At 38.5% G+C, this 15,834-nt stretch overlaps 1 protein-coding gene across 3 annotated transcripts in view; it reads right to left on the reverse strand.

Annotated features, from left to right (window-relative positions):
- MIS18BP1 (MIS18 binding protein 1) overlaps positions 1–15,834 on the reverse strand; it is a 49,848-nt gene that overhangs the window by 1,168 nt on the left and 32,846 nt on the right. For all 3 annotated transcript variants that reach the window (XM_522841.7, XM_063792892.1, XM_009427759.5), the window contains 5 exons: positions 12,975–13,147; positions 11,713–11,873; positions 5,033–5,181; positions 1,728–1,815; positions 46–100 (listed from right to left, as the gene is read on the reverse strand). In XM_522841.7, the coding sequence (XP_522841.5) occupies positions 46–100; positions 1,728–1,815; positions 5,033–5,181; positions 11,713–11,873; positions 12,975–13,147 (626 nt within the window). The remainder of the gene's footprint in view (positions 1–45; positions 101–1,727; positions 1,816–5,032; positions 5,182–11,712; positions 11,874–12,974; positions 13,148–15,834) is intronic.

A 15,834-nucleotide genomic window follows, 5' to 3' on the forward strand; every position in this document is an offset into this window, starting at 1 on the left:
CTTATAATAGAACTGAGCCACAAAAGAAAGCTGTAAGTGTATTACCTGTGTTAAATGGGGTTTTCCTTCTTGGTGTTGGAGTTGAGAAATCAGTTTCAACCTATAAAAGAGTTACTATTAATAGCTAAATGGTACCTCCTGGTGAAGTCTACCTCAAATCTAGACAAAATTAAGCATGCTTATCCCCAGATTACTTTGAACATATGCCTATAACAACATTTAATCACATTATAATTATCTGTGAAATGCGTAATTCTCTTTTGGGTTTATCCAGGGCAAGAACCATGACTTACTCAAAGTTGTTTCCCAGTGCTGGCAAACACTCCTCTAAGAAATTATTATAAACTAATGCTATAGCAGTTAAAGGATAGTCTATGGGCCTCCAAAAGTTGCCAAAATGTGCTAAGTAATTAAGTAATGAATATACTGGTTTGGTAAACTTAAAATATAAACACAATTTATCATGATTATATATAGTAATTATAATTACAATACTATACTGTACTATTACAGTATAGTAATTACTATACAGAATACTAATTACTGTATTACTTTTACCTACAGTCTGTTATTATAACAGTACAATGTTTTATACCAGCAGAATTTTAATTCTCTGTACTTGAAATTCTTGGCTAAAATGGTAAAGTAAATGGCAAGTTTGAAGTACATGCTCACACACATTACAATGCTTATCAAACTATTGGCCATGGCTGGCAATCCTTAAAAATCTTTTAAAAATAAAAAGTAACAGAACAGAAAATATAGTAGCCCTTAGAGTAAGTACTGTTTTAAGAAATTTTTGAGATACAAATTCATGCTCACAGACTGTGATATAAATGTATTTTTTTCTGAGATGAGGTAAAACACTGCATTATATCATTTAGACCTCAAAATCATTTGGTAACATAAATCAATATAATCATGATCCCCATTGTCATACCACACATGAATAAAATGGTATTAGAAAGCTCAAGTAACTTGCTCAGTGTCATAAAGCAAGGGAATCAAGGGGGTTCCCATAAGTTACCATTCTCGAAGATTAGCTACTTAGAGGAAATTTGAGATGAAATACTTTTTCCAGAATCCTAGTACTTATATATGATAATCAGTTATTGCAATTAAAATCAGACAATTAAAAATTTAAAAAGTAATTCAAGGGGATAAAGGACTGTCCTAATCTTTTCTCTAAGGGATATAGATCATTCTATTAAGGCATCTTTCAGTTAAAAATTTTTCTGTAGTTGGATTTTAAATGTTAGAATGTAAAAAAATAAAAAGTAAAAAAATAAAATTAAGTAGCTAAATCTGAAAAACACCTGAAGCCATTTTAAAGCTACATAGAATTTGATGAAATTTCTTACTTTATGAGAATTGTGACTCAGTCTGAATTATTCTTCAATCCTTGAACAGGATTGTTTTTGTGTTTTGTGTTTTTGTGTTTTGCCTGAAATATCCTTCCCAGACCTGTGTATATTTTTCCCACCCTTCATTTCCCAAAAATCAAAGTTTTTACCCATTTTCCCCTTGCTCCAATGTTTCAGTCAATGTGATGCCATCTGTAATCCTACAGTACTTATGTGCTTACCTCATTCATGGCTTCATTATTGTAACTTGTTACATTATAATCACCTCAGGGACAGGGACTGTTACATGACTTACAACTACCACAGTTTATCACATATTAAAGTTGTTTCATAGATATGTATTGGATAAAGAAAAATACTTACTAATTTTTTCTTGATGTTGCCCCAGACAATACCACCATTACTTTTATGATATTTTTGCATACGAAAAACATATTTATCACAGTCATTCCTGTTTGAATACGAAATAATTTTAAGTCAACAATATTTTTAAGTCAACTTAATAATTTTAAGTTAACTGTCATACTTTTAACCACAGGTTGAACAACAATTGCCTAAATTAATTTCAAATGTATTTCTTTTTTTGAAACAGGGTCTCACTCTGTCACCCAGGCTGGAGTGCAGTAATATGATAATGGCTCACTGCAGCCTCAACCTCCTGGGCTCAAGTGATCCTCCCAACTCAGCCTCCCAAGTAGCTTGGACTACAGGCACGTGCCATCATGCCTGGCTAATCTTTGTATTTTTCTTAAGAGACAGGGTTTCACCACATTGCCCAGGCTGGTTTCAAACTACTGAGCTCATCAAGCAATCTGCCCTCCTGGGCCTCCCAAAGTGTTGGGATGACAGGCGTGAGCCACCACGCCTGACCTCAAACGTATTTCCATCTTTAAAAAGTACATTCTGTATTTTAAAGAGGACAATAAAATGTGCCTATGGAGATGGACAAAATGCTTAAATCAAACATTTTACAGGAAATACTGATCAAGACTATTTTGGGAAATTATGCTTTGCTTACCGTTCATTGTACCGTCTACGCTCTTTCTGGTATCTTGCTGCCTCTCTTGGTTTTCCAAAACTCCCACTGAGACTTCTTCTCCTTGGACTCCCTTTTGCTATACCATTATCTCTCCTGTTCACTTCCTTCCCTGTCCTAATTGAATCTCAGTTTATTCACTTTAAAGATATGCCTGGTGATTGAAAACTGTCAATTTTTCCAACTGTGCTGGGTTTCTAATCCAGCTCATCAAGCCTTTTATTTCTACAAAATTCTATCTTTCTTGAATTCCCCATACCAACCACCAAATTTTTTTTCTTTATTTCATTTCCTTTACCTTATCTCTTCCCTTACAAGCAAATATGCTTCACTCATAACTGAAGAGATTAAAAGCCAAGTAGAATTGTTGGTTGTTTTTAATTCCCTAAACCCACAATTCCTAATCCCACTTATGACAGTAAATACCAGCTGAACATCCATTTCCATACTCTCTCTTCGCTCTAAGATCTTACATACCTGAGTATCCTCTGTTCTTTATGACTATTTGGGAACAACCTTAAAGGCATGACATGAAGAAATGTGACTCTATTAAGATATTTATCTGAATCAAACACTGCTGTATAGCAATGAATAAACGTCGTCAGTTTTTAGCAAATTGCTTAACAAATGAACAGGTGTGATCCCAGCACTTTGGGAGGCTGAGGCTAGTGGATTACCTGAAGTCAGGAGTTCAAGACCAGCCTGGCCAACATGGTGAAACCCCATCTCTGCTAAAAATACAAAAATTAGCCGGGCACGGTGGCATGCGCCTGTAATCCCTGCTACTTGGGAGGCTGAGGCATGAGAATTGCTTGAACCCGGTAGATGGAGGCGGTAGTGAGCCGAGATTGCGCCACTGCTCTCCAACCTGAGCAACTCCATCTCACAAACAAACAAAAAACAAATGAACAGGCCTAGCCAGTTGTTCAGGATCAGCAACTGGTAAGTCTATTATCAAAGAGATGTCTTTGAAGACAAAGAGTTTTTCACTTCTGAAGTGATATAACTGTTTGATTACTTAAAACTGTTATGAAAAGTACGTCAATTACTAGAGCTAGTAAAGTCAGAGAGAGTGAAGAAGGCTAAGAAAATCATTTTTTTAAGAAAAAAGTTTCAGACAATATAGATTCATAACATAAGTGAATCTATCGTGTTTCTTTAATTGTAAAAGTGACATAAATGGACAGAAAATATCCCCCAAAACAAAAAACAAAAACCCACAACCCACACTGGTGTCATTCTACAACCTAGAAAGAATGGCTGGTGATGTGTAAGTTAAGAAATTTCCTTCCTTACGAATTTGTTACATAAAATTGGGATCATGCTGAATGTAGTTTTCCTAGCTTTTGAAAACTACTATCCACTGGACATTTTTCTGTCATTAAATTCTTGAAGACATGATTTGTTTCATATTCCATTATATGGATAAATCTTAATTTATAACTTTCCTTATTTTTGGATGTTTTGGTCATTCTCAAACTTTCAGTATTATGTTTTATGATGAACATTTTTGTTCCAAATCTCATATTTCCTTAAAGTGTCTAATAAAATTCAACGGCCAAAAGGATGAAGTTTTTTTTTTTTTTTGGAGACGGAGTCTCGCACTGTCACCCGGGCTGGAGTGCAATGGCGTGATCTCGGCTCACTGCAACCTCCGCCTCCCGGGTTCAGGTGATTCTCCTGCCTCAGCCTTCTGAGTAGCTAGGATTACAGACACACACCACCCCATCCGGCTAATTTTTTGTATTTTTAGTAGAGATGGGGTTTCACACTATGTTGGCCAGACTGGTCTCGAACTTCTGACCTTGTGATCCGTCGGCCTCAGCCTCCCAAAGTGCTGGGATTACAGGCTTCAGCCACTGTGCCTGGCTCTTCATTAATTTCTATGACTATATAATGGACCAGAGTTCATTTAATTAGTCCCTACTGATAGATTTTTGAGGTACTGCCATTTAAACAATGCTACAATGAATAAGCTGTACATTCACAATTCTATAAGTAAAATTCCTAAGTCAAAGGGCATGTGCATTTATAATTTTGATACTTACAAATTGTTGCTGCAAAGATCGCACTACTTTACCTTCTCACTAGCAATGCACAAAAATTAACAATGCATTCCTTGTTAATTTGTAGGAATGCTGTATATATTACGGAAATTAGCCTTTTGCCTGTGACAAGTTGCATATATTCTTTTCTCAGGTTGTCTTTTGTTTGTAGTGGTTGGTACCAGGTAAAATTTGTTAAACATTTTTACACAGTTGACTTTATTCATCTTTTCATTAATGGCTTGTAGGTTTTATATTATAGTTAGAAAGACCATCACTAATCTGGTATTATAAAATAATTCTCCAAGGTTTCTTTAGTTTTTTTTTCTTAAAGTTTTTTACAAGTAAAACCTTGATCCATTTCGAATTGATCCAGAAGTAAATGTGGGTTATATCACAATGCTGTTTATTGAATAGCACCCCGATTTGATGAACTTGTCCATCCTTAACTTCTAGAAACTATACATTCTTGATTTTTTAAATAATGCCTCTTCCCATTACTGGCATCTATGGTCCTCATGAAATGTGTAAATGTTCCTCACTACTCTGATGCAGAGAATTAACATATCATATGCATGAATATTTACCTATTTATAGAACCTAGCATGCCAGGACTGACATGCTGACATTGAGGAGTTTTTACCAATGGAAAGATAACTGATGATGGAGTTGTTGGATTTTTGTCCATATTTGGCAGAATATCATCATCATCTTCACTGTCCTGGAAACTTGGCAACTAGAAAACAAGTATTTATTATCAGCAGGCACCCCATAAAAGGTATTTTCTCATTACCACAAAATAGTTTTGGAGGACTGATAAGTTGGTTCTTCTTGTAACTTTCCAAGTTAGATAATTAAAAACAGTAGTATGTAGAGGAGTAGAGGCTAGAGGAACTCCATTTTAGATGCTAATTCACCATGCTGACTTCTGATTAAACCCGGATCTGGAAATGCCTCTAAGATTTCTACCTCCATATACTTACTGGAAATCTTGTCCTTAGGTCAAAACAACCTTGGTGTTATCGTAAACACATACTTACCATAAATCCAGCCCTTAGGCAAATTCCCTATGGTATATAAACCCTGGGTCTGGGGGGATAACAGTGCCCAAATCCACCATCTTGAGGCCACCCAAGAGATGGCTTCTGCTCAAAAGTCTCTATTAAATGTTTCTGAGAAACTGCATTTGTCACCCTCTTTATTCAGCCTGTAACCGAGTAGCGTGGCTTCAAACCATGTTTTAAAACTTTTTTCTTCCTTTCTCCCCAATTTTAAGATATAACTTTGAGATAAACTACATGTGTTTCCATTCATCTTGAAATACAGCCTCAAAATGTGAACCTCCGTTTCTTTACCCATTCTATGCTCCCATGCCTTATGCACATGTTTTTACCTAGACGCTTTTTAAGTGCACACCATGCTCATTTATCTGGTCATGTATTTCCTTAGAAGCTTCAGGGGCCGGATCCTGGCATAAACTGGATACCTCCAGAATTCTCTCCCCAGTCAAGGCCAAAACTCACTCCCATCTAGAAATTTACTGCAAGATTTACTACAATTAATTTGTAACCTGGTTGAGCCCAGGATGGTGCTGGCCCCTTCACCAAATGGAATAATATTTCAAGATAAGCTGTTGGAGCAGATTGAGCCACCTAACACCTCCTAACCCCCTCCTCTCCTGCATTCCAAACCATTCTCTCTTTAAAAACTCCTATGTTCACTCCACAAATTGAAGACTGGAATTTTTGGAATTTCACCCACACTTCCCTTTGCTGGCACAGATAATAAAACTCTATCACACCTTGCTCTTGTTATATTGGCTTCTTTTTACAAGCGGCAAGTAGTTGGACCCCTATTGCTGGTTACAATTTTTGGTGGCCCATACAGGGAGCCCTGTGTATTCACAGGAGGCTCCAGACACACCTATCTGATCTTCTGTTGGATAGGGCCATGGAGCCACCTGTGAGTGCCAGCTGCTCATGGCTAGCTGACCCTGTAGTAAGAACATTAGGGGAGCTTCCAGCAGCAGCCAAGGTGCCTTTGTCTTGCAGAACCTCCTTTTCTATTTCTGTCACAGCATCTGCTGCTTCCAAAGCTTCACTGATACAAAGAGAATGTGACATTTTGAAGAAGTCAACAAATGTTGGAACCAGGTAAGCTGCTGATGTGCACCCAGCCTCCCTCTGCCTCTTTTAGGGTGTTGCTGGGGCTCTGCTCTGTTTAGACTTAGCTGTTGGTGTCACCATTTGGCCATTTTTATGCATTTGTATTTGTGGCACCCTCAGGGCTTTGCTCACATTGGACTGTCCCCTGGGGAGGGCCATTTGAAACTGAGGCAAGGAGTTTGGAACTCTACCCAGCCCTCTTAACTGGGGATTTGTTTGGAGGCAGTGCACCATTTGTTTGCAGTGTAGGTGTGTAACCTTAATGTGTGTATGGGCCCTAATCTCTCTCTCTCTTCCTCCATCTTTTCTATTCCTCCCAGCTCCATCCCACTGACTAAATTGGAAACAAGCCATCTACAGCCTAAACTCCCCTGGGCCATAAACACCGTTAGCTTCCTCCAGCTGGAAATAGCTAACCTTGACTGGTGACTTGCAGAAGTGGGAATGTTACAGCAGGTTAACTAGTCAGGGATAAGCAAGGAATGAGAGGGCCTCCCCACCCCCCACCCCCCACCAGGAATGTTGTTAGGTGACCATCCTGTGATGGTCAGGTGGTTGTTAACTGTGTCTCTAAAATAATACTTAATCGCAGCCAGCACCAGGGAAAAGCAATCTCTCAATAAACAGAAACACCTAAAATTGGTGATCAGCAGCTTCCTCATAAGATCTCAGAAACTGGGCAAGTGGGCTCAAGCATGTGCATTAAGAGGAAAAATGGAGGAGTTTAACTGGTATATGACCTCCTAAGGACATCCGACTGGTAAGGGAGAAAGCCTCAAGTGAGCCTGTGTATAAATCCAGTAAACACACTGTAACTTGCTCCCCTCCCAAGTGCTAGCACGCCACTGGGCATGCAGACAGCCCACCCCAAGGTTAGAATCCGTGGAGAAGGAACACAAGACCCCCAGAAGCATGCCAACATATAAAACCCCAAGTCACAAAGTTAAACCATGCTTCAAGTCACCTGCTTGGCCCTCTTCTGAGAGTACTTTCTTTCCTTTGCTTCCTGCTTTAAAGTGTTTTAATAAACTTTCATTCCTGCACTAAAACTTGCCTCAGTTTCTCCTTCTGCCTTATGTTTCCTTGGTCAAATTCTCTTTTTAAAAATTTTTTTATAAGTATTATTTAAAAAAAAATGGAGACGGAGTCTCCCTATATTGCCCAGGCTGGTCTTAAGCTCCTAGGCTCAAGGGATCCTCCTACCTCGGCCTCCCAAAGTGCTGGGACTACAGGCATAAGCCACCATACCTGGCCAGAATTGTTTCTTCTGAGGAGGTAAGAATTGTGGTTTCTGCAGACCCGTATGGATTTGCTGCCAGTAACAGGAGGGATTCATCCTACACTGTATAGGTCTAAGGTGCTGAGGCTCTCCCTGACAGAAGATAAACAAGAATGATGGGGGTCTGCTGGTTGCACAGGTTTAGGCTATGTCTGTTAGAAATTTTAAGGTCAAGGAACAAGGACAAGGACAGAGCCTTAGCCTTTAAAAGACTTAATTTCTCTTGTGTAAAACAGAGATAATAACACCTATTTCTGAAGGTTATGTAGACCAGAGGTCAGCAAATGTTTTCTGTAAATAATCAGATAGGGAATATTTTAGGTTTTGTGGTCCAGTCTCTGTCCTAACTACTCAACTCTGCACCGTAGCATGAAAGTAGCCATAGACAATATACAAACAAATCTGACCCTTCGTATCAACAGAACAAAACTCTAATTCACTTACTATTATGCTTAGCCGTTAGTAGGAACCCAAGCAGTGTTAACCATTGTGGGGAAAAGAAAGAGAGATCAGACTGTTACTGTGTCTATGCAGAGAGAAGTAGACATAAGAGATTTCATTTTGTTCTGTACTAAAAAATTCTTCTGCCTTGAGATGCTGTTAATCTGTAACCTTAGCCCCAATCCTGTGCTCACAGAGACATGTGCTGTGTTGACTCAAGGTTTAATGGATTTAGGGCTATGCAGAATGTGCTTTGCTAAAAAAGTGCTTGAAGGCAGTATGCTTGTTAAAAGTCATCACCATTCTCTAATCTCAAGTACCCAGGGACACAATACACTGCAGAAGGCCACAGGGACCTCTGCCTAGGAAAACCAGGTATTGTCCAAGGTTTCTCCCATGTGATAGCCTGAGATATGGCCTCGTGGGAAGGGAAAGACCTTACTGTCCCCCAGCCCCACACCCATAAAGGGTCTGTGCTGAGGAGAATTAGTAAAATAGGAAGGCCTCTTTGCAGTTGAGATAAGAGGAAGGCATCTGTCTCCTGCTCGTCCCTGGGCAATAGAATATCTCAGTGTAAAACCCGACTGTATGTTCTATTTACTGAGATAGGAGAAAACCGCCTTAAGGCTGGAGGTGAGACATGCTAGTGGCAATACTGCTCTTTAATGCACTATACGTGCACATCAAGGCACAGCACCTTTTCTTAACCTTGTTTATGACACAGAGACCTTTGTTTACATGTTTTCCTGCTGACCCTCTCCCCACTATTACCCTATTGTCCTGCCACATCCCCCTCTCTGAGATGGTAGAGATAATGATCAATAAATACTGAGGGAACTCAAGAGACCAGGGCCAGAGATGGTAGAGATAATGATCAATAAATACTGAGGGAACTCAGAGACCGGGGCCTCAGCAGGGGGCCTTGTATGCTGAGTGCCGGTCCCCTGGGCCCACTTTTGTTTCTCTATACTTTGTCTCTGTGTCTCTTTCTTTTCCCAGTCTCTCGTCCCACCTGTCCAGAAATGCCCACAGGTGTGGAGGGGCAGGCCACCCCTTCAAACTATGTCACAGAAAATGATATAGTTTGTTGCTATTTCTACTTTAGTTCTGTTCTTTACATTTTTATTTTTTTGAGATGGAGTTTCGCTCTTGTTGCCCAGGCTGGAGTGCAATGGTGCCTTCTCAGCTCACTGCAACCTCCCACTCCTGGGTTCAAGCGATTATCTCACCTCAGCATCCCCACTAGCTGGGATTACAGGTGCCCACCACCATGCCAGCTAATTTTTGTATTTTTAGTAGAGACAGGGTTTCACCATGTTGGCCAGACTGGTCTCAAACTCCTGATCTCAGGTGATCTGCCCACTTTGGCCTCCCAAAGTGCTGGGATTACAGGCGTGAGCCACCATGCCCGGCAGTTCTGTTCTTTATGATGCTACTATTGCATTTAGGCTAAAATATACATATATAGAACCTGAAATGATGGTGGGATAAAGGGTACAACCCCTAGTGGACCATAGCGTTTTGAAGAAAACATTGTCAGGGCCTCTGGTGGCTGTCTTAAAAGACTTCCCTCTATAATCAGTGTAAGCAAAAAGGGGGCCCAGTTAATGATGTTACTAAACTTTATAAAGCATTGTGTAGCCTTTTTGAATTGAAGATAATTTTATGACAAGAAATTGGTAGATGAAAAAACTACCCTTATGTCTAGCTCACTAACACAACTGTTTGAATTTTTATACTCAATAGTCCAATTGTCTGTTATCCACACATTTCTGCATTACTTTAATCTTAATAATTTTTTTTTTCTTTGAGACGGAGTCTTGCTGTCGCCAGGCTGGAGTGCAGTGGCTGCAACCTCTGCCTATGGCGTTCAAGTGATTCTCCTGCCTCAGCCTCCCAAGTAGCTGGGATTATAGGTGCATGCCACCACACCCATCTAATTTTTGTATTTTTAGTAGAGACAGGGTTTCACCATGTTGGCCAGAATGGTCTCGATCTCCTGACCTCATGATCCACTCTTCTCGGCCTCCCAAAGTGTTGGGATTACAGGTGTGAGCCACTGCACCCGGCTAATTTTTTTTTTTTTGAGATGGAGTCTCACACTCTGGCCCAGGCTGGAGTGCTGTGGCACCATCTCAGCTCACTGCAAGCTCTGCCTCCTGGGTTCATGCCATTCTCCTGCCTCAGCCTCCCGAGTAGCTGGGACTACAGGCGGCCGCCACCATGCCCAGCTAATTTTTTGTCTTTTTAGTAGAGACGAGGTTTCACCGTGTTGGCCAGGATGGTCTTGATCTCCTGACCTCGTGATCTGCCCGCCTCGGCCTCCCAAAGTGCTGGGATTATAGGTGTGAGCCACCGCACCTGTCCTTCAGCTAATCTTAATATTCTTAACATTTATATTTAGATTCTAGAAAGTCTTAAATGTGCATTTAATATTTGTATTGTATTTCACTGTGTTTATGAAAAACATCTTTATTGGATATACAGATTGTTTCCAGTTTTTTGCTATAAAGATAAAACTGCAATAAGTATCTTGCAAAGATTTTGGGCTTTTGGATTTCTTAGGATAAACTCTCAAGAATAGAATAAATCTTTATGGCTTTTATAATATATTGCCATAATGCTTTCTTACTAAAAGGTACAATTCAATTTGTATGCCCACTGATGTATGACTGTATCAGTATCACCATTGCTTCTGTTAGCAGTGGATATTTTAACTTATTTTTTTAAAAGATTCTATAATTCAGAAAGTACATAAATATAATTTACTTTACTTTCTTGGATTACTAACTAAAATGACCACTTCCCCAAGTGTTTATTCAGCCTTTTGAATTTCTTCTTATTCACACTTTTCCTGTGATCTTGGTACTTTTTGTTATTCCAGTAACATTTGAATGAGTTGTTCATATCACAGATACTACTAGCTTGGTTGTATTTGCTGTGAATATTTTACTCCAATCACTGAAATTTTTAGTTATTCTACTCTTCATATGACAAAAATTCTTTCATACATTCAAATCTTTTAATACTGTGCTACTATCACTTAATCCCTCCTTTCAATTACTACACAGTATCTTTTATCAACTTTAAAAAAAGTTTGCTAGGTAGTATATTAAACTTTAAATATATATGTTTCACCTAATTCTAGGTTTACTTTACTGTTTGGTTCTACAAACATTACCTTTGAACCAACTGAAGTGCAGACTCTAGAAACTAGTAAGAATGGCATATATCAGCACATTGTTTGCCATAAGACTATGATCATGTCTACGGAGGCTACTGATCCTTGGCCTAAATATTAGTGATGAACACTACCATACATAAAAATGAAAGATACGAAAGTCAATACAGATAAGGAAAACAATGATTTCATGCCTCTTACCAGTATTCTTTGATGCTGTAAAGGTGTTGTACTGAAAAAATCATCATGGTCATCTTTTGGCAACTGTTCCAGAAATTCCCTCATCTGTTGCTTCCTTTTAAGAGTTCCCACTTTGGCAGTTATCTTAATAGTTTGTTTCTGATCAGCATCACCTCTCTTGCCTTAAGAGTCAGCAAACCATTTTGATAAGGATTTAGTTATTTATAGTAACTGCTCTATAAAGTTAACAACCTTTGCAAAGTCTAAATTGTGCATTCATGTTAAAAAAAAAAAAAAAAACTCAGCCTTGGCCAGGCTCAGTGGCTCATCCCTGTAACCCAGCACTTTGGGAGGCCAAGGCAGGAGGAATGCTTGAGCCCAGGAGTTCAAGACCTGCCTGGGCAATATAGTGAGACCCCATCTCTAAAAAAATACAGATATAGATAAAGCAAAAAAAGAAAGAAAACTTAGCCTGTTATTTTACAAGTCTCCTATAGAACAAATGATTATTTCTACACTGGGATCTGGGATTTGTGCAATATGATTAGCCCATAGGATACTCATGAAGAGGCTAAGATTAGGCAGGGAGGTTAAAAAGATCTTCTCTTTTTTTTTTTTGTAGAGATGGGGTTTCACCATGTTGTCCAGGCTGGTCTCGAACTTGTGAGCTCAAGTAATCGGTCCACCTCGGCCTCCCAAAGTGCTGGGATTACAGGCATGAGCCACCGTACTTGGCCAAAAAGATCTTTACACTGCAAGAATGATTGCCTCTACATTGCCTCTTGCTGAATGCCTAATTTATTGATTTTGCCAAAATATATAAACCTTACTGAATTATGACAGGGTATTGGGTTCTCGCTAATGCTTATTATAGAAATTCTCTGGCATAATCAACCTTTTACTAGTACTCATGAACAGAAGTATGTAATCATGGGACTATGAAAACTGAATATTTTCTGAGCTTTCTCATAAATTACTTGGGGATCTGACCCAAGTGCTCTTTAATTAAACCCTTAGAACAATAATTCAGATATTGAAATCTCTGGATCTAACTGCATAATTCCTAAAACTCGAAGCACAAGGCTACTAAACTACTACTGATGGAAGCAGAGACCCAGGTAAGACTTAAAAATTAAACAGATGATTTCTGAAATTCTCTCTAGCTTTAAAATTTTAAGAAAATACCTATTAATATTCATGGATAAATATAAAATATATCTGATTTCGGTGATCAGAAATCAACACTGAGTACTAGGAAAAAAACTATTTACTACGAAGGTTACCATTTTGGCGTTTGGAATTGGCTGGCTTCTTCTTAGTGACATGTTTCTGGGATCCTTTTCCTCTGGGATTTTCCATGTATTTCCTCTGGCATTCTTCAGCAGATCGAGAACCTACAGCCGCAGCTACATCTGACCAGAAACCAGGTTTGTGCTTTGGAAGAGATGCAAAAGCACTATGGAAGATCAAAACCAATTAAAGAATAAGAAATTCAAACCAATGACAATAACCTCTTAAAAGCATAACACTGAATTGATGAGATTTACTGAGATGAAGGAATCAGTTTTATCAAAATCATTCTGGATAACAATTAAGAAAGATATTATTCCCTCCCCTCAATAACTTAACTCTAGTGCTTAAAATATGAAGATGTAATTTTACCTAAGTAGATGTCTTCTAACTATTTTGATGTGTTTTATTAAGCCTGAAAAGTGACCCTCAGCCTTTCAACATTTTTTTTTTCTAAGTCCAACTAATCGATGATACGGTTTTTTAGGAGACTTTGGCATGACCAAATTTTCTTCACTGTTACCTTAAATCTTATTGGTGCTAAGTATATTGGACAATAAGCTTAGTTCTCTTATACAGTCTAGGTTATAAGCTATTAAAAAGTGTTATGCTTGCTTTCATTCTACTATACTTTGTAGAACTCAGTATTTTAGATATATGCTCTCTTAATTAAGGAAAATGAAAATTGAAATAGAGAAAACTATAAGGAAGTCCCTAATTTAACATCTGAGTTGCATTCTACAAGTTCCTTTGTAAATGATTTAGAACCTGGTATACATGTTACCACCCCCACTCTCCCCATAAAGATTTTATGCATTGTGGTTAGATTGACAATTTAGCCAGAAAACATCTATGTAACTCATCAATTAGCCTAAAAGTGATATTAACAATGTCATTTCAACTACACCAAGTCTTTATTTTTAATCTGTTTCTTTGGCAAAATATTTTTATTTCTACTTGGATTCCAATTAATAAATATAGGTTTCATGTAGCAGTATGTGGGAAAATTTTTAATCAGTTCTCTCAGGGTTAAACAGTCCTGATTTATAAAGTCTGATGACTTTCATAGGGTAAATACTCCCATTGTAGTTGATGTCAAGCTACCAACATGTCACTGACTGTGGAGTTGATAAAACACGTGTGATAGTATACAATTACATAGTATTTCCACCATACCACAGAGGTGAAGAGTCTCAAGAGCATATATATATAATAAAATGGAAAATAATTAGGAAGTAATGAGTTTTAAGCATTATCTTTGTTTTAAATAATTTAAGTTTATATAATTTTTTAATGACTTTTAACAATTTGTAAAATTCTCCAAAATTTAACAGTCAGCTCTTGTGAACAGCTACCAGCTGACCACAGCATATTATTCCATGCAGAAAAGCATAATACTTACGAGCATTAAATACTTGTTAATGAATTCTTTTACATAATTAATCATTCCACAGTGTTCTAAAGTGAACAACTAGAAGGACTTGGGAACTCAAGCTTCTCTATTTGTGTGTGTGGCTAATTTCTAAATCTACGACTGTCTAAAAGAACTATTACATAACACAAATAATAATGTATTTAATAAGAAATTAGTACTTAACACATCTCCTCTAGGTTATTCCAGATAATTTAAAAAGACAAACTTAAACATATCACACCATATTTAAAACTTGTTTCATTATTAGCATAAAACCCCAAATCCTTAGTGTAACGCTGTATTGTTCCTTGCCCAACTCTCTAGTCTCATCTTGTACTGCTCTTTGGTCAACTTTCAGTATTCCATTCATTCTAGCTTTCTTTATTTTTCTTTCTTTTTTTTTTAAAGAGACAGGGTCTCAATCTGTCACCCACGCAGGAGTGCCGGGCATTATCATAGCTCAATGTGGCCTCCAACTTCTGGGCTCAGGCGATCCCCCTGACTCCGCCTCCTTAGTGGTTGGCACTACAGGCACATACCCCACACCCATTCTTTCAGTATTTCCAAATATGCCCTCTTTCTTTATACTTTTGTGTATGCTATTCTAAGGTCCATTTGTCTTGAATCCTTGGCTTAAATAATTCTTATTTATTGATATAGTTTAAATATGTGTCCCTACCCAAGACTCATATCGAAATGTAATTCCCGGTATTGGAAGTGGGGCCTAGGGGGAGGTGATTGGTTAACGGAGGTAGATTCCTCATGAATGATTTAGCAACATCCCTCTTGGTACCATCCTTCTGATAGAGTTATCATGAAATCTGGTCATTTAAAAGTGTGTAGCACACTTTTCCAGAATGTCATATAAATGGAATCATATAGTGTATAACCCTTTGAGTTGGCTTTTTTCACTCAATATGCCTTTGAAATTCAACCCAGGTTGTTGTATGTATCAATAGTTCTTCCTTTTTACTGCTTAGTAATCCACTGAAAGAATGCACCCTGATTTGCTTATGTAGAAAGTACGACAGAAATCAGGGAGAGGGAGGAGCTTGGCATAGCAACCCTTTAAAGTTGTTTATGAACTCCTAGGCCCATGCTGCAAATTTTGATATATTTTCATTTTTGTTCAGTTAAGAATATCTGGCCGGGCTGGTGGCTCACACCTGTAATCCTAGCATTTTGGGAGGCCGAGGCGCGTGAATCACTTGAGGTCAGGAGTTCGAGACCAGCCTGGCCAACATGGTGAAACCTTAACTCCACTAAAAATACAAAAACTAGCTGGATATGGTGGCACACACCTGTAATCCCAGCTACTTGGGAGGCTGAGGCAGGAGAATTGCTTAAACCCAGGAGGCGGAGGTTGCAGTGAGCTGAGATCGTACCACTGCACTCCAGCCTGGGTGACAGAGTGAGACTCTGTCTCCAAAAAGAAAAAA

The sequence above is a fragment of the Pan troglodytes genome, chromosome 15 (assembly GCF_028858775.2).
Source record: "Pan troglodytes isolate AG18354 chromosome 15, NHGRI_mPanTro3-v2.0_pri, whole genome shotgun sequence".
Classification (NCBI taxonomy): Eukaryota; Metazoa; Chordata; class Mammalia; order Primates; family Hominidae; genus Pan; species Pan troglodytes.